The sequence below is a fragment of the Pongo abelii genome, chromosome 17 (genome assembly GCF_028885655.2).
Source record: "Pongo abelii isolate AG06213 chromosome 17, NHGRI_mPonAbe1-v2.0_pri, whole genome shotgun sequence".
Taxonomy (NCBI): domain Eukaryota; kingdom Metazoa; phylum Chordata; class Mammalia; order Primates; family Hominidae; genus Pongo; species Pongo abelii.
The window spans coordinates 50558665-50577679 of record NC_072002.2 but is presented as its reverse complement, the minus strand read 5'-3'; the positions used below and the strand labels follow the sequence as shown (position 1 = coordinate 50577679).

The 19015-nt window shown below is 43.9% G+C and overlaps 1 protein-coding gene and 1 pseudogene across 2 annotated transcripts in view; both read right to left on the bottom strand.

Moving 5' to 3' along the window:
• Positions 1-19015, bottom strand: part of MOCOS (molybdenum cofactor sulfurase) — a 75084-nt gene that overhangs the window by 3841 nt on the left and 52228 nt on the right. For both annotated transcript variants that reach the window (XM_024236071.3, XM_054538204.2), the window contains exons 10-13: positions 16075-16153; positions 13799-13923; positions 7925-8030; positions 4821-4959 (exon numbers count right to left, since the gene is read on the bottom strand). In XM_024236071.3, coding sequence (XP_024091839.2) covers positions 4821-4959; positions 7925-8030; positions 13799-13923; positions 16075-16153 — 449 coding nt within the window. The remainder of the gene's footprint in view (positions 1-4820; positions 4960-7924; positions 8031-13798; positions 13924-16074; positions 16154-19015) is intronic.
• On the bottom strand, positions 68-188 carry LOC112130028 (U4 spliceosomal RNA; annotated as a pseudogene).

Sequence of the window (19015 nt, the reverse complement as noted above, 5' to 3'; positions counted from 1 at the left end):
TATGCATCCTAGTTTATAATCCTTTTTGCTTACTCCTGAATAAATTCATCACATTAGGAGATCATTTTCTCTGGTGTGTTTTTTAAATTTTATTTTGTTTTTGTTTTTAATTGGGAGAAGTTTTCAATTAGCAATAATCACACCTCAGATAAACCTCATTGGCTCTGATACTGGCACTGTCCAAAGCTCTAATATTTTTTTCAGGTTGATGCTCACATTCTGCACTGGGTACTAAATCAATGGAAATATATGCTCCCTGTGGTACCGAAGTCAAGATTCCCAGGCCACGTAAGCATCCAGAACGTGCTGGAAAGGAGCTCTACCAAGGACTTGGCAAACCTGTGACCTCTCCAGATATCGTTTCCCTGTCTAGATTCTTGGCTGTATTTGGTGAGAACTATATCAGGGATACAGGGACTCAAGCCCAGGCCTGGCACTTGACCATGCTCGAGAGTGGAAACTATCACTCTTATACACAAGGATCCCTGCAGTGGAACGAGGCTTTTGTATCGCCACAAAGCTGTGCCCTCGAGGAGCCAGTGTGGCTCTCAGTTTCCTGCACCCTCTTACCTCTTTGCCTAGAAAACAGCTGATGCATAGGGCCAGCTCCTGCAGAAAGGATGCCAGGGCCCTGCAGCTCACACCAGCCCCAGCCTCTAGCAGCCACCCGACAGGCAACAACTTCTGTAAAAATCCTGTCACTTCAATGAAAGGCCCTCTTAGAACAGTTTCTCAAATTAGCAGAAGAAAGGGGCATTTTCCGGACACTATTTTCTTTTACCTTTTTTTTTTTTCTTTGTGAGGTAAAGTTTCACTCTTGTCACCCAGACTGGAGTTCGCTCTTGTCACCCAGGCAGCTCTCTGCAACCTCCACCTCCTGTGTTCAAGCGATTCTCCTACCTCAGCCTCCTGAGTAACTGGAATTACAGGCACCAGCCACCACACCCACCTAATTTTCATATTTTTAGTAGAGATGGGTTCTGCATGTTGGTCAGGCTGGTGTCAAACTCCCGACCTCAGGTGATCTGAGCACCTCAGTCTCCCAAAGTGCTGGGATTATAGGCATGAGCCACCGCACGCAGCCCCAAACACCAATACAAAGAAAACAATTTTCTTAAAACATCTTCATTTTACAGCTTCTTTTCTGGTATTCTTAGCAACTAGTATTTTAAAAACATGTTTACTAGCATACATATTCATTAAAAAACAAGTCAAACAATACAGAAGCTTGAAGAATTAAAAGAGAAAGCACTCAGCAGCAGTGGTCCCTGTCTCCCCATCCACAGAGACAGGTGCTGCTCATGGGCTGCAGATCATCCCAAACATCCCAGATTGTCCCAGGCCATCCTAGGACTTCCAAACCATCCCAGACCATCCCAGACTGTGGCATGTAATTGCACACAACTGTGTATGTGCACCTGTGTAAACACACTCTCTGGGATCTGAGTCCACTTGGGTTTCAATTACTCTGCAATATGCAAGGACATCCTTCCAATCAGGACATAGAGAGCCACCTCATCCTTGCATTTTGCAATTTTAACAATGGATGGCCTGGGATTCCATGGGTTGAAACACTTAGTTCTTCTCCTTTGAAGCCATGTGAATAGTTTCTAATGCTTTCCTGTGATCAATAATTTTGCAATAAAGGCCTAATTCATATAACTCTCTTTCCTTTTCATTTTTTTTTGTAGTATCAGTCTCCCAAAATGAAATTATAAGGTCATCAGAAATAAAAAGTATTTATGACTTGATAACACCCAGTAAAAAATTGTTTTCCAAAAGAGATGTGCTAGTTTCACAGTAATTGCTTCGGCACTGAGTATTATCATCAACAAACATCTTTTGAGCATTTGCTTTTTTTTGAGACAGGGTCCTGCTCTGTCACCCAGGCTGGAGGGAAGTGGCTTCATCATAGCTCACTGCAGCCTTCATTTCCCAGGCTCAAGCAATCCTCCCACCTCAGCCTCCTGAGTAGCTGAGACCACAGGGGTGTACTACCATGCCCAGCTAATTTTTTAACATTCAGTAGAGATGAGGTCTTGCTATTTTGAGTAGGCTGGTCTCAAACTCGTGAGCTCAAGTGATCCTCCTTCCTTGGCCTCCTAAAGCATTGGGATTTCAGGCATGAGCCACTGTGCCCAGCCAAGCATTTACTTTCTTGAAAGGCACAGTATTGCCAAGCGTGGTGGCCTATGCCTATAATCCCAACACTGGGAGGCTGAGGCCAGCGCGTCACTTGAGCCCAGGAGGTTGAAACCAGTCTGGCCAACGTGGTGAAATCCCATCTCTACCAAAAATAAAAAATTTAGCCAAGTGTGGTGGTGCACACCTGTAGTCCCAGCTACTCAGGAGGCTGAGGCAGGAGGATTGCTTGAACCCGAGGGGCAGAGGTTGCAATGAGCCAAGATTGCACCACTGTACTCTAGCATGGACAACAGAGTAAGACCCTGTCTCAAAAAAAAGAAAAGAAAGGTGCAGTATTAACCATATCTTATGCTCTTTAATGCTCGCACTGGACTAATGCATATAGCTATTATTGATTGATTGATTGACTGACAGGACCTTGCTCTGAGACCCAGGGTAGAGTACAGTGGGGCAATCTTGACTCACTACAGGCTTGAGCTCCTGGGCTCAAGCAATCCTCCCATCTCAAGAAGCTGAGACTACAGGCGCACACCACCGTGCCTGGCTAATTTTTCTTTTGCGTGTGTGTGTGTGTGTGTGTGTGTGTGTGTGTGTAGAGACGGAGTCTTGCTATGCTGCCCGGGCTGGTAAAAATAATTTTACACTTATTTTAATACTCGTATTAGCATTTCTATGGGATAGATTTCTACAAGTGAAATTATTGAGTCAAAGGACATGCATATTTTGATTTTTACTAGTTGCAGTCTATTAAGAATGGTGACCTAAAGAAAGCAAAGTCTGCTAAGTCATCTCAGAAAGGTTCCTTAAAGAGTCTTCCTTATATTTATGTCTCGAGATACCTGGAGAGGCACAGATGCTACTGTTGCCAGGTAAGTTTCTGAGAGTAATCTCAGTCTAGTTCTAGTTCTCTTCCCTTTTTTCCTTTTTCTTTTCTTCCTTTCTTCCTCCCTCTCACTCTCCACCTATCAGATAATGTATATTTAGTGTCTATTTTGTTCCCAGCAGGATGTGTAACAGTAGGCATTTTTTTAAAACATGGCAGAGACACAGGGATAGAAAATAAGGAAGAGTAAGTAAGGATGGAGGGATGAGGGAAACGGCAGGAGGGCTAGTGCCCAAGATGGGCTTGTGGGAGAGAATGTGGGAGATAATATAGATTGCTTGTCAAGGGGGAGCCACTGCCAGGGTAAGATGAAGTCTAGGGAGTTAAAAACATCAAAAACATCACTGGGATATTTTGTTATGCCATGCAATTTATTTCCTATACCCCAGATCTCTAAAATTCTTTAATAAAGATTCAGATGACTGTTTACTGCTTTCCTAGATGTTAGAGTGGTGTTCCTTCTGAGTGCAGAGCCTGAATACAAGGTAGCTCGTTGCAGTCAGTTTATACCAGTGGCTAATTATGCTACCACTGGTTGAGTATTCCTTATCCAATATGCTGGAACCAGAAGCATTTTGAGATTTTTTTTAAATTTTGGAATATTTGCATTATATATCTCTGGTATACTTAACCAGTTGAGCATTCCTAATTTGAAAATCTGAAATCCAAAATGCTCCAGTGGTCATATCCTTTGAATGCCATGTCAGTGCTCAAAAAGTTTTATATTTTAGAGCATTTCAGATTTCAGATTTTTGGATTAAGGATGTCCAGCCTGTTTATAAAAATAATTTCAGCCCCCACTAAAGAACAGAGCACATTCTCTGGCATTAGATATTCCTTATCTCTCCTGTCCATTTCTTCCCTCAACAATTACTTATTGAGCACTGACTCTGGGCCAGTGTCATTCAAGGCCATAGAGGTACAGCAGGGAATAAAACAGACTTGGTCTCACCCTCCTACACACTGCAGGAATAAGCAGAACGTGACCCTCCGGCAGGTCAGGGGCATCCTTTCCAAGAAGGTGACATCTGAGCTGAGACCCTTGGACAACATGCCAAGCAGAAGGGATGACAAGGGCTAAGGCAGGAAGGGTGGCTGTTTAGGGAACAGAGAGAAGGTCACTGTGACAGAGGAAGAGAGGTGATGAGCTCAGAGACAGTGGCAGCGTGGGATCTCGTAGGGCCTTGTCAACCATGTGAGGAGCACAGATTTTAGCCTAAGACCTTTTGCCTCTTTCTTATATCTTTGAAGCCCATAGCCAAAGGTTTTGGGAGTCCAAAGCCAGGGAGAGAGGACATCCTGCTGGCTTTGCCTCTGACAATCTCCTTCCCAGCCACCAGCAAAGGCAGAAAAAGGTGAAGCGTGTGGAGGAGTGGGTGGCCATGGGCACAGAGGCACCGCCAGGCTTCTGGGCCTCCCTCCACAAGCTCCAGACTGCCACAAAGTCCAACAAGTTTCAGGAGGATGACAGTCTCATGACACAAGCATTCCAAAAAACCAGAGTTTAAGCCTAGACATAACGACAGCAGAGAGGCAGTGCCAAGCCCTCTGATGGGGCACACCTTCTGTGGCTTGTGCGAAACTGACTGCTACCATCCTCTTGGGGAATAAAGGATGGATTATTCCATGGGGTGTCTTAGAAGGCTGAGCTTACATAACCTCCCACCAAGATTTTGTAGTTAAGAGACAAAGACAGGGAGGGAGTCCCGCCTGCAGCTATCCAGGTCTGGGATTGAGGTCAATCTTCATTGACAACTCTGGAGGAAGGATAATAGAACTTCCCCAAACTTACCTGGAAACGCAAAGAGCCAATTGAAATCTCATCCCATTTCTCTTCTTCAAAAGCCCTTTTTCCATTGATAATAATATTGGCACGAAAACGCAAGCTGAGATCCTTCACTGAGAATAATTCCTCCTTTCCATTCTCATCACTGTTTAAAGCAAACAAAAAGAGTAAGTGGGGGGGAGGATGGCAGATAATTGTACCACTACAATAATTCATCATGCCTGCCACATAACACCTAACTTCATCAGCTCTACTGTGGCCTGTGCCCTGGATAATCAAAACAGACTTTTACCATGAGTGCAAGGCCAAGAGACATCCATCTGCTAAACAGGCTTCAGGGCCTCCTGTGGGATACGGTCCCATCTCCAGTGAGAGGCCCACAAGAGCCAGGCAAAGGGTGAGCAGATCTTAGCTGAAGAGATGAAGGACTTTGGAAATCAGAAGAACAGAACTCCAGTGAAGAAGGAACTTCTGAGAACATACCAGTTCTATAAGGTGGGGCGGCATAAGGCATTTAAAAACCTGTCAACAGGCTTAATCAAAGACCTAAGAAGCACTGAGATCTCATTCCCTTTTTTCCCCTTTCTTTTCACAGGTGTTGAGATCTCACTCTTTTTTTCGGGTATTAAAACATTATAAATAAAGAAGATAGTATTTCTTAATTTCCATTCTATTTGCAGTTTAACATCTGCTATTTTTCTAATTCTTTTTTTTTTTTTTTTTTTTTTGAGACAAGGTCTTGCTCTGTCACACAGACTGGAGTGCAGTGGCACAATCTCAGCTCATTGCAGCCTTGACCAGGATCCCAGGCTCAAGTAATTCTCCTGCCTCAGCCTCCCAACTAGGTGGGACCACAAGCATGTGCCACCATGCCCAGCTAACTTATTATTATTTTTTTTTTTTTAGAGATGGGGTCTCACTATATTGCCCGGGCTGGGTTTGAACTCCTGGGCTCAAGTGATCCTCCCACCTCAGCCTCTCAAAGTGCTGGGATTACAGGTGTGAGCCACCATGCCTAGCCTATTTTTGTAACTCTTGTTTATTTTTGTAATTTTTATTTATTGTCATGAGGTTCCAAAAAAAATGGCCCTCTGCACCCCCCACTCCCACCCAGAAGAACGCACGGAAAATACATCTTAAAACTTCTCTGACAAAAGAACACATCCTGTATGATCCCACCATATTAAGTTGAAGAACGGGTGAAACTAGCTATGGTGAAAGAAGTCAGAATAGTGGGTTTGACTTCAGTGAGGTTGACTGGGATGGGATACAAGGGAGGTTTCTGGAGTACATTCTTAGCTTGATCTAGGTAGTGGTAGTTGCTGGTGAAGTCCCAAAACACTTAATGTGTTTATCAGCAGATGCTTTGCCTCATTCACCAGAGAATAGGTGGCTGTTGTACCAGGAGATTGATCTGAAAATGATGGACCATAGGTGTATACATCTGTAAAACTTTATTTAACTGTGTACTGATGACTTTTGCACTTTTTTGTGCTTCAAAAAATTTTTAATTGCTTAAGTTGGTGTGGGGTAAATCCTCAGGCATGGTTAGAGTATGCCCCAGAGACAGGGTTGAAAGACTATGGGGTTGGGAAGGAGGAGTCCCAATCTCCTTTGAATGGCAAAAAAAAAGTATGAAAAGCCAGAGACCAGGATACCTGAGTCTGGTTTCGCCACTTACTAAGGGCAACTCCCACAACCTATGAGGACCACAGTTTCCTCATCTGCAACAAGAGGATTAGCACTTTTCCAGTCCTGAAATCCTTTGATTCTGGATCAACTTTCTGGGTTATAAACCCTCACTTTGGGCTTCGTAAAAGGTCATGTTTTATGCCAAAAGCTGTCGTGGTTAACATGTGCATGATAGAGTCCCTCAAATTTGCAAATAAAGCACAGAGAAATACCTAGCAGGGGACCCTAGCTCTGCTCTTGGATCAGCTGCCCAGCGGGTCCGCCCTGCTGGAAACCAGATGGTGGTGAATGTGGCCCCTCCTGGTAGGAACTGGGGTTGCAGCAAGCCTGTCCCCACCTCCTATCTTTCCACACCAAGAACCCCAAAAAACTGCATACCCACTTTTTCCAGGACTCTGGATGCCTGAGGAGAAGGGTCCCTCAGTGCCAAGAGAACTCAGTGAATACCCAGAGAACATGGCTGCATCACACTTTTGCTCTCAAAGATAGCAAGCTGGACCACGGGATGAGAATGATGTATGTTTTCAACAATGGATAGAAACAAGAATGACTACAAATAGCCCATCCCTGCAGAGGTGGAGGAGGTGGCTTAGTCAGCTTTATTAAACTGTATTCGTACGTCTTTGCAAATATGTATGTGTGTGTACTTGACCACGCGGTGCATGACAGTCACAGGACCCCCAGTTCACACTGCTGTTAGGGGTGAGCCACTAACAACACTCATCTCTGGCCTGTGGACCAGGAATAAGGAGCCTGTCCCAGTCACCCTGTGGCATGAGAGCTGGGTGATTTTTCCTCATTGCCTGGCTACCTTGGGACTTCAGTTTGCTCTAAAGAACAACGAGAGGGTTGGCCCAACCATGACCCTTTCTGGAGCTGACCTCCCAATGCTGTTAGGGCCCTTGGGAGAGCACTGGGTGGGAGTGGGCAGGGAGGGGTGCTAGTTCCATCTGTGGCGCATCTTTCAAATAAAGTGTGCCTGCATTTACAACTTTAAAAGCTTTCATAACCACTCTTTTTTAGCCTTTAAAATGACTGTGTGAAGTAGGGCAGAGATCCTCGGGGACAGGGGACAGTGGGAGGGTGGACAATAAAAGTTGGTCAGGTTGGTGGCAATTCAATTAAAACAAACATTAAGAAATTGAATGATTAAAAAGTGAGAGCTAGGGGTTCCCCATTAACCATCTTGAGGATATCAAAAAGGATCTTTGTAAGATAAAATATAACCCTCTATAAAGATGAACAGAAGCTGGATGAAAGGGCCTGCTTACTTCTCAGGGCCTCAGTTTCTCATCTGTACATGAAGCAGGGCTGAACTTCATGACTCTCAGATCTCTCCTCTCCAGGCAGATGCCAGGCCCTGCTCCCAGTGGCAAATGGTTATGCTTGTCTGCTAGTCCCGAGGTATGAGGTCTTACCTGGTGTTTAGTTGCTGATGAAGTTCCAAAATACTAGATGTGTTGATCAGCAGATACTGTGCCTCGTTCACCAGAGAAAGGGTGGCCATTGTACCAGGAAGCTCATCTGAAAATGATGGAGCATTTAAAAGAAGAGTTGCTTTCTCAGAATGCCAGTGACTCATGTTTCCATAGATTTGTATTTTTTTAAAAGGTAGAGACTATTTCTACAAGGGAAAAAAAGTGACGTCCTGGCAATAATAAAAATGTCCTAAGCGTGGTGCATATCTCTCAATAAAGAGGGAAAAGGAGATCCTAGAATACTCTGTTTAAAATAACCTGGAGAAAATAACAATAAGGGCTGGGCACAGTGGCTCAGCACTTTAGGAGGCTGAGGTGGGAGGGTTACATGAAGCCAGGAGTTCGACACCAGCCTGACCAACATGGTGAAATCCTGTCTCTACTAAAAATACAAAAATCAGCCAGGTGTGGTGGTACACACCTGTAATCCCTGCTACTCGGGAGGCTGAGGCAGGAGAATCACTTGAACCCGTGAGGCGGAGGTTGCAGTGAGCCGAGATCACGCCACTACACTCTAGCCTGGGTGACACAGCAACACTCTGTCTCAAAAAAATTTAGAAAATTTAAAAAATAAAATAAAAAATGCTGAGATGAAATTGTTCTAGCAAATTAGACTTGGAGGCAAGACTTCAAGGAGGAGGGATGACGGCAGGTGCATCCTTCCCCTGGATAGGACGGAGCAAGTCAGAGAGCCTTGGTGAGGGCAAAAGGCCCAGGGAGAGCTTCTGAATCTAATCACAGAAAAGCTGTTTGCCCTTGGGCAAGTGCCAGATATTGAGTTTAGAAACAGATAGTAGATGTTTTAAAACTACTAAAAGGGAAGGCTAGGCGCGGTGGCTCACTCCTGTAATCCCAGCACTTTGGGAGGCCGAGGCAGGAGGATCACCTGAGGTTGGGAGTTCGAGACCAGCCTGACCAACATGGAGAAACCCCAACTCTAGTAAAAACACAAAATTAGCTGGGCGTGGTGCCACATGCCTTTAATATTAGCTACTCAGGAGGCTGAGGCAGAAGGATCTCTTGAACTCAGGAGACGAAGGTTGCGGTGAGCCGAGATCACGCCATTGCACCCCAGCCTGAGCAACAAGAGTGAAACTCTGTCTCAGCAACAAGAGCGAAACTCTGTCTCAGCAACAAGAGCGAAACTCCGTCTCAAAAAAAAAAAACAAAAAAACAAAAAAAAACTACTAAAAGGGGGACGAAACTATTGAAAGAAAATATTAAGTGTATTCAGAATAGCTGGCACCCTATCACCCGGTTCCCATCTCCCTTTGGCAGGCCCGGCATCACTATCATTATCCAAGATATTGATGAAAAGGTTTGCCTGGACCAGGACCTACTGAGCTGTTTCCAAATCAGGTGTGTGGACCCCAGAGTAGATGCAAACGGATACTTTTGAGAGAATTGCCCTCCAGATCTGCCACTTGCATATATCCTCTTTGCTAAAATGGCTGTGCCAGAGAAGGGAGGTACAATCCCAGCCCTGTCCACAAAGACCCTTCCTCTTTCACAGAGGAAAGGCCAAGGTCTCCTAAAGCACACTCCCTCAGGGACCAACAATCTCCAGGGTGGATGACAAAAGCCCCATTCAAAATCCTGGAGTCCGAGCTGAGAAAATAAAAGTCTCTAAAGCTTGGGCGAATGATCCTCCTGTAGGTCAGATGGATTCCAATTATTTGCTGTCCACAAAACTGCAGGACCTAATTAAGTTGTCAAGAGACAGATGATGAAAGGCATTTCAATCTTAGAGCCCAGTGCTTGGGTCACATACTTCAGAAGAAAGGTTGGAGTGACACTGCACTAAGGAAACTCCTTTCCCTAGCCCTTTATTTAAGCTTCTCGGAAGAGACCCGAGGCTGAGCACCAGCTATTCTGGCCATGAGTGACAGTCATTCATGGGAATGGGAACCAATGGCAGGGTGCCCAGCCACCTCATTAAGAGACTCATTTTCGCTAATTTTTTTATGTTTAATAATTATTTTTCAAAATGTATAATATACTTATGTTGCTTTGATCAACTGTGTACTACTAAAAATTATGGGCTGGGTGCAAAGGCTCATGCCTGTAGTCCCAGCACTTTGGGAGGCCAAGGTGGGAGGGTTGCTTGAACTCAAAAGTTGGAGACCAGCCTGGGCAACATGGCAAAACCCCATCTCTATTAAAAATAAAAAATAAAAAATAAGAAATCAATGCAGAAGAAATTTCCTAGCACTTAAACTCTTACAATCACAGTAAACTTTAAAAAATGTTTATCCATGTCAATTTATATACACATTTTAATTTCACAGAAGTATGATAGGGTAGTAGTCAACGAAAGATTTCCAAGCACAGAATATATAACACTAAGATAAAGTTCTGTTGAGGACCTGGAAAGGAAATACAAGTTGCAGAAGGAAAAGGAGAGAAATAAAAGACTGACCACTAAAAGACATTTCGTTCATATATAGATATATGCGTGTGTGTATATATATATATACACACACACATATATATGAAAAGGAAAGAAATAAAACTGACTATTAAAGGACAGTTTGTTCTCTCTCTCCCTCTCGCTCGCTCTCTCTCTATACACACACATACACACACATAGAGATAATGTATTTTGTAATGAATACTCATGAGATTCAAATTGTTGTGGTTTAAAAAAAAATGCTGCAGTATTGAGATTCTACTGGCTTTGTTGAAAAGAACAATGTACAAGTTTAAATTTAAAATGACAATGTTTACAATATACTGGAAATCACATCCTTTGTAGGATGTGATTTGTTTGATTTAAACAAAAATAGTTTAAACTATTTTTAAAATTTAGATGACAATGTAAAAATTTTAGTATGAGTGAGGAATATAGTTTTAAAATATCCTTCTAAGGTATACCAACTCAAAAAAACTGTTTCAAGACCAATGTCTTAGACTGCCAGAGAACATGACACCCTAAGGGGTGTCCTCTAAGTGTAAGCAGTCACAAGCTGATACTCCGTGATTTTGCATTGTGCAGGGAGCAGGAAGACAGGCTTTCTTCTTTCCTCTGCACCTACTACCTTTGTTCCACCAAGGCCCCATCTCCCACCAGGACAGTCCCAGCTGCCTCCCCCCTGTGCCTTTACTGCCTGAGTTTCCCACTCAATGCAGCCCCCTCGCCAAGTCAGGGCTGACTTTCTAACATAAGCAGTGTTATGAAGCTTCTTGGCTTAGAAATCTCCAGTGAGTTCTGCAGCCACAGGTAAAGTACTACTGACTCCTTAGTGGCACACTCATCCCTTCTCCCCATCTGTCCCCCATCATTCCCCTGCTCACATCTGACCCTCTAAACCCTTCTCTGAGCACAAGAATGCCAAGCCCTGCCACGCTGCTCCCCAGTAACCATCCCGCCTGTGACAGCCTGAAAAATTCCTACTCTCCTTTTTTTTTTTTTTTTTTTTTTTTTTTTTTTTTTTGAGACAGGGTCTTGCTCTGTCACCAGGCTGGAGTGTGCAGTGGCGCGGTCTTGGCTCACTGCAACCTCCACCTCCTGGGTTCAAGCGATTCTCCTGCCTCAGCCTCCCAAGTAGCTGGGATTACAGGCACGTGCCACCATGCCTGGCTAATTTTTGTATTTTTAGTAGAGATGGGGTTTCACCATGTTGGCCAGGCTAGTCTCGAACTCCTAACCTCGTGATCTGCCCACCTCGGCCTCCCAAAGTCCTGGGAATACAGGCATGAGCCACCGCGCCCGGCCTCCTACTCTCCTTTTAAGATGCAGCTCCAAACTCACCTCCTCCCTGAAGCCCTCTGTGACACATTCCAGGTGTAGAGGATTCTGCCCTTTGCATAGACCTTTATTACATCTCTTACGTTGTAGCATCGCTATCTGCTGGCGATTGATCTCACCAACTGAGACTCCAAAGGACCAGGACTAAGGCTTAATTATCTCAGCCAGCCTCCTGAAAACCCAGCAAACCCCAGGTAGGCAATGGGTGCTATGAATAATTGGCACTTAGAGATTTCACTGCTGCTCACTTCTCCAGATGATTTACAAGGGTGGTACACAGGTCCTGACAAATCCCACTCCTTTCATGTCTCTACTCCTGGAAATGCCTATTTCTCTCTCCCCTTTAATCATGTCTCTAAGTTTATCCATACCCCAACCACCACCATCTAACTTCAATAAAATGAGTATAAATCTATTCCCCTTTTCTATCACACAGCAACTCAAATTCTTAACAGCCTATGGCATGAAAATCATCAGAACTTTAAAAACTCTAAGTACATTACATCCTTTGACTCCTCTCTAGAGCATACACTTTCAGGGATTTGTAGGTTAAACTATGCAGGGCCTTAGACCCAGTTTTCAGTCCATATATGGTCAAATGCTATTTGTTTGGTTTATTTATGTTTTAGAAACATGAAACATAAAATATTGCTGTCGGCCAGGCTGGAGTGCTGTGGTGTGATGATAACTCACTGCAGCCTCGAACTCCTGGGTTCAAAAGATCCTCCCATCTCAGTCTCCCAAGCAGCTGGGACTACAGGTGCATGCCACCACACCTAGCAATTTTTTTAATTTTTTTTGAGACAGAGTCTCGCTTTGTCACCCAGGCTGAAGTATAGTGGTGTGACCTCAACTCACTGCAACCTCTACCTCCCAGGCTCAAGTGATCCTCCCACCTCAGCCTCCCAAGTAGCTGGGACTATAGGCATGCACCAGCATACTTGGCTCATTTTTGTATTTTTTGAAGAGATACGGTTTCATAATTTTTGTATCTTATTTTGCAGATATAGGGTCTTGCCATGTTGCCCAGGCTGGTCTTGAACTCCTGGGCTTAACCAATCCTCCCTCCTCGGCCTCCCAAAGTGCTGGGATTACAGGTGTGAGCTACCACGCCCAAACTCTAAATGCTATTTGGATTACAAACTAGTTCCTCTGGGAACTGATCACTAGGCCAGGTAATATCTGAACAAACTGGTAATCATTCATTCATTCATCTAGCCATGTATTGAGCAACTACGTGCCAGGTGCTATTTTAAGCATGGGGAGACAGCACTGAAGAAAACAAGCAACAATCCCTATCCTCATAGAGATTGCTTACATCTACTAAAAGGAAAACAGAACAAAATAAATGAGCAAAATATATAGTCAGAAGAATGTGAAAAAAAGGTGCCACTGAGAAAAATGAGACAGGGAAGGTTGCTACGTTGCTGCAGATTCAGGTACAGGGTGCTGTTCTGAAGAGGGTAGTCAGCCAGGCTTCCCTAAGAAGGTGACATTTGAGCAGACACATGAAAATGATCTTTTCTGCACATCTGGGACTGTTAACTTTCAAAGTACTTTCATCTCTACTGCCTCACTTCATCCTAACAATGGCTTAAGGTGGGCGGAAACTTTTAAAAGTCTGAGGAGATGAGGTCTATAGAAGTTGAGGCACCATGGGGTTCAAGGATCTACCAAGGTCACACCATTGTTTGGTGATAGAGCTAAAAACTAGCAAGCCAGGTTTCCTTGCTTCCAGATCCAATCTGAGGACATAGCAAGCTATTAGGGTTTTTATTTAATACAATTGGATTAATTGTGCTTTTGAACATGCAGGACTAAGGCTGAATGTTTGGGCAGAGGCTGGGCAGCTGGCTTTATGCCCTCCTTAGCCTACTTAAGAGGATCCTGGAGCCCATTTCGCCTGCTGACCTGGGGCTACTGCAGTAGGTTTCTGCTAAAGGCTGACGACCCCTGCTTTCCATACACGAGCAAGTCACCCGTAAGTGCAGTTCATGGGCTGTTTTGACGTGTGCAAGGGTAAGCCAGGGTTCCTGTTCTCTACGAACCAATTCAAAATGTAATACCTTTTCCATGTTTCTTCTTTGCATTCCTTTGAGAGTTTGAACTTTGTTTGATCAAATGACAACGACGGCCAAAAAATGTTGACAACCAGCTTGAAATTTTTTCTCCACAATCATAAGTACTTACTCTGGCAAAAGAGAGAGAGAAAGAGTGAACTGTTACATAGTATTTATTTAAATAATAATCTGAATTGCAAAAAGTTTGATTACAAAATAAAATAAAACAAAACATTGCATGAGTCTTGAAGAGAAGGCAGCCTGAAGTGACAGATGCTGCAAGGAGATTTCCAAGGCAGGAAGACCTGCCATCTGGGGCTTATGTGAAGCTTTCAGACCAAATAAAAAGCTTCAACATTTCTCCTGGAAAGACCTTTTTACTATTAATTATTGACACAGAGAACCACAAAGCTTAGAATTTGAGAACTTCCAGAGTGATATGTTGCTTTCAGAAGCCCTTGAACCCAGAAATGTGTCCTATTTTTTCACTATGGGCCTGATTGAAATATTTTCCCTCACATGAACTGACGTGTTTGGTTTGTAAAATGAACACTGTGCCTGTGAGTTACAGATATAAGTACTGCATTTATCTATCTGGTGTTTGAAAACTCAAGAATCCTCTAGAATTTTGTTTATCCAAAATGTATTGTTCTGACTGAAAATGTGCTAAATGAATGTGTAAGTTGGTGACATTGGTGGAAGTACTGACGAGAAGATGTAGGGTGTGCTTCACCCTTTAGCCTCCAAGGCGGGGACCAGTGCCCAGGATGCTCCACTGTGTCAAGCACAATCATCACATCATCACCTTTGTGCTTTCCTGGGGGTATAGCCCTTCACACTCCCAGAGTGATCCTCTGCCTATCACCCAGAGCACTAATGACTGGGGTTCAACTTGGATGTAGCTTTAGCATTTAACATACCATTTCCTGCCTTGCATGATAGCATATGTTCAGGGCAGTGCACAAAGACGTGCAATATGGTTTGATACCACGCAGTATCACCATCTACTGAGCACAGACCTACCCACTAATGAGTGCATTGTGTTAACTGGTAGGCAATCAGCACTTTGTAAGTTTTTTATTATACATAAATCTTTAGTGAAGCGTTATATAGTTAACTGTTTTAGTATATGGGCGGGGGTGAAAGGGGAATTGGTTGATGCTTAAGATAGGATAAATTTCCCAAGATTGGAAAATTTGCTATTCCACATGTATTCAGGTACAGATAAGATTAGGTAACAAGGGATGCAGACATTTGATTTATTCAATAAAAATACTTAGAAACATGTACAATCAATAAACAAAATAGCAATGCTATTACATTCAACCCCACTTTACATTTCCTAGAATTCAGTAGATGATTTATCATCAGCAACCCAGATTAGATAATAACCCATAATATGGGTATATAATCTATGAGTTATCACCTGAAAGCTAGGCTTTAGAAACCTGAGAGATGTCTTGATAACCCCCCTCACCCTCAGCCTCCTTATCCAATCATCAGCTAGTTCAGGTTATTCTATTTCCAGAATATATACCTGCAGCTTCCTGACTTTCTCTCTGACCCTGGTCCAAGCCTCCATCTTGTCCCACCTATGTTGCTAACACAGGTGCTTATGTGGCCTTCCTGCTTGCACCCCTTCCCCCTTCCAACCACTCCACAGGCACCAGCCAGTCTTCTCAACATGCAAATCAGGTCTTTTCCCTCCCTATGAGGCCTCCTCTGGAGTGTTGCAGTGCCCTCCAGACTGTTCCTTCTGTGTCACCTTTTCTTCCCACCCCACACTGTCCTCTTGACACTGTCCCAGGCTCTGAAGGGAACAACATGGGCATTCTAGTGGGAGGGACTAAAGATCAATAAACAGATATATATTAACCTGGAAACAACAAAGGCAAAGGAGATGAATACAACAGGGGAAATGAAGAGGGAGAGGCTAGTTTCTGTGGGTAGTCATGCGGCCCTCTGAGAAGGGGGCTTTTGAGCAGAGACCTGTTGGAGATGAAACTGCCAGAGGTGAGAGAACAAGCCCTGTGGAGGTATAACTAGGGGAAGAGCACCAGGCAGAGGGAACAGCAAGTGCAAAGACCTGAGAAGGGAGCATGCTTGGGAGGTTTGAAGAGCAAAAAGCCAAGAGTGTGGTTAGAGAGAAGCATGCAAGGGAGCAATGGGCAGCAACTGGACTGAAAGGTAGCAAAGGATAGATTGCATAGGGCATTACCCTCTTCCCCCTCTGTGCCAGCCTGTCAATAAAGCTGAGATTTTCACCTGCTTCAGAGTCTCACCTGTCAGCACAGACCCTGCTTTGGCGAATCTGAGTCCGTTCACTATTTTCCTCAAGAGGCATCTCTATAGGCTCCATCCCTAATGAACAAAGGTTAAAAACAAATTTATCATTAAGTAAAAACAACAGCTACTTGACTTCAAAATATACTACAAAGCTATAGTAACCAAAACAGCATGGTACTGACACAAAAATAGACACATAGACCAATGTGACAGGATACAGAACCAAAATATAAATCCACACATTTACAGTCAGCTGATTTCTGACAAAGGTGTCAAGAACAAACATTGGAGCAAGAAGAGTTCTCTTCAATAAATGATGCTGGGAAGACTAGATAACCATATGCAGAAGAATAAAACTAGACCCCTATCTTTCACCATATACACAAATCAACTCAAAATGGACTAGAGACTTAAATCTAAGACCCCAAATTATTAAACTACTAGAAGAAAACATTGGGGAACTGCTTCAAGACATTGGTCTGGGCAAAGAATTTTTGGATGAGACCTCAAAAGCATCAGCCACAAAAGCCAAAATAGAGAAACAGAATTACAGCAAACTAAAAAGCTTCTGCACAACAAGGGAAACAACAGAATGAAGAGACAACCAACAGAATGAGAGGAAATGTTTGCAAAGCATCCATCCAGCAAGGGATTAATAACCAAATATATAAGAAAATCAACAACTCAACAGTGAAAAAAAAACAAGTAATTCAATTTTTTTAAATGAGCAAATAATCTGAATAGATATTTCTTCAAAGAAGACACACAAATGGCTAATCGATTTTTTTTTTAATGTTCAACATCACTAATCATCAGGGGAATGCAAACCAAAACCACAATGAGATCTTACCCCAGTTAGAATGGCTCTTATCAGAATGACAAAAAATAACAAATGCTGGTGAGGATGCAGAGAAAGGGGAACTCTTACACACTGTTGGTGGGAATGTGAATTAGTACAGCCATCATGGAAAACACTACTGAGGTTCTTCAGAAAACTAAAAATAAAAATACCGTATGATCCAGCAATCCCACTTCTGGGTATTTACCCAAAGGAAAGGAAAATCAGAGGAAAAAAAGAACAGTGGATAGGAGACAGGACTAATGTACAGCTCCCAGTTAGACGGACAGAACAGCACATAGAGACTCACACTGTGAACTTTTGCTCCACGAACCACTGCAGGAACATATCAGGAAAACTGATAGAATTCATAGACACTTTGAAAGAAGCAGCTTGCTGCTGCAAACACCACAAGATAGCCAAAAATTTGAGTTCCCAAAGCGTGAGAAGGCGAGAAGTTGGCCTCTGAACACATCCCCACTGGGAAACCTGAAAATCCAGATCACAAGAGAAGGATTTAACCTTACCTAGAGCTGAAATGGATTTAGGGAGCCAAGCCAAATATAAAAGTAGAAGAAGCAGCGGGAAGAGCCCTGTAGGGACTCCTGGTCTTCAGATTGAACCCCAAGAAAGCCATTCCTGGACTTATCTCACAGGGGTCCTTGAGGAAGGGAAGGCAGCCAGTGGAATTGGAGAGGGGCCACAGGGTGAAGGAAGCTCCTAGCTTGACTTTGTAATAATTTTAACTGAGCACAAACTTTCTTAAGTAGAATCCAGAGGAGGAGACAAATGGGAAGTAAAGATACAAGCGTAGAAGCTGCAGCCAACTGTCCTGGCAGGCAGGGAGGAGCAAGGCCTGAGATCCCTGCTTGCTTTCTCAGCAGGAGGCTTGTAGCCTGGGGCAAGATCTCAGCCCTGCTTACCAGATGCCTGTACAGAAACCTCAGTGCTGCTGGGGAGGCACAGTGGGAGTGAGACCGGCCTTGCTGGCTGTGTGGGAGCTGGGTGAGGTCTTTCAATGCCAGCTTTCCCCCATGTCTCTGGAGACCTATTTGACACAGCAGAAACAGCCATAATTCCCCTGGGAACATAACTCCATTTGCCTGAGAACCAGCCCCCCACCCCCAGAGTGGCCACAGCAAGTCCTGCCCAAGGAGAGTATGATCTCAGACCCACCTAACCTGCCCCCACCTGATGGTTTTTCTCTACTTGCCCTGATAGCCAAAGACAAATGACATGATCTCTTGGGAGCTCTATGGCCCTGTTCATTACCTGAGAAACCCAATACCTAGCCTAGCCAAGGCAGGGCAAGATTATATCCCCCTTCTACTGCTGCGGCTGCTGCTCTCTTGAAAGCACCACCTTCTGGCTGGAGGCCAATCAACTCAAGCCATTACAGCAACTCATAAGAGAACAACTCTGCTCCAAAGAAGGAGAAAACAACAGCTAATTTCACCACCTGCAACACCCTGGTTAACCAGAGGTCCTGAGTCTGTCCATGTGACAACTTCACTGCTAGCATAACCAGCATTCAAGAAAACCACCACACTAAACAAAACTACAACCAAGGACTAAAACCAGCACACTAAAACAAAACTACAACCAAGGACTCCCACAGAGTCCGCTTTACTGCCCTGCCACCTTCACCAGAGCAAGTGCTGGTATCCATAGCTGGAAGACGTGAAGATGAATCACATCACAGGACTCTTTGCAGACAGTTCTTAGCACCACCCTGGAGCCCCAGAATCCTGCTGAGTGGCTAGAACCATAAGGGCAATAACAATCACTGCAGTCTGGCTTTTTAGAAGCCGTATCCTTAGAGGAAGGGGGAGAGCACCACATCAAGAGAGCACCCCGGGACAAAAGAATGTGAATAGCAGCCCTTGAGTCCCATATCTTCCCACAGAAAGAGTCTACCCAAACGAGAAGTAACCAGAAAAGTATTCTGGTAATATGATAAAACAAGGTTCTATAACACCATCAAAAGATCACTCTAGCTTTCCAGCAATGGATCTAAACCAAGAGGAAATTTCTGAATTGCCAGAAAAAGAATTCAGAAAGTTGACTATTAATCTACTTAAGGAGGCACCAGAGAAAGG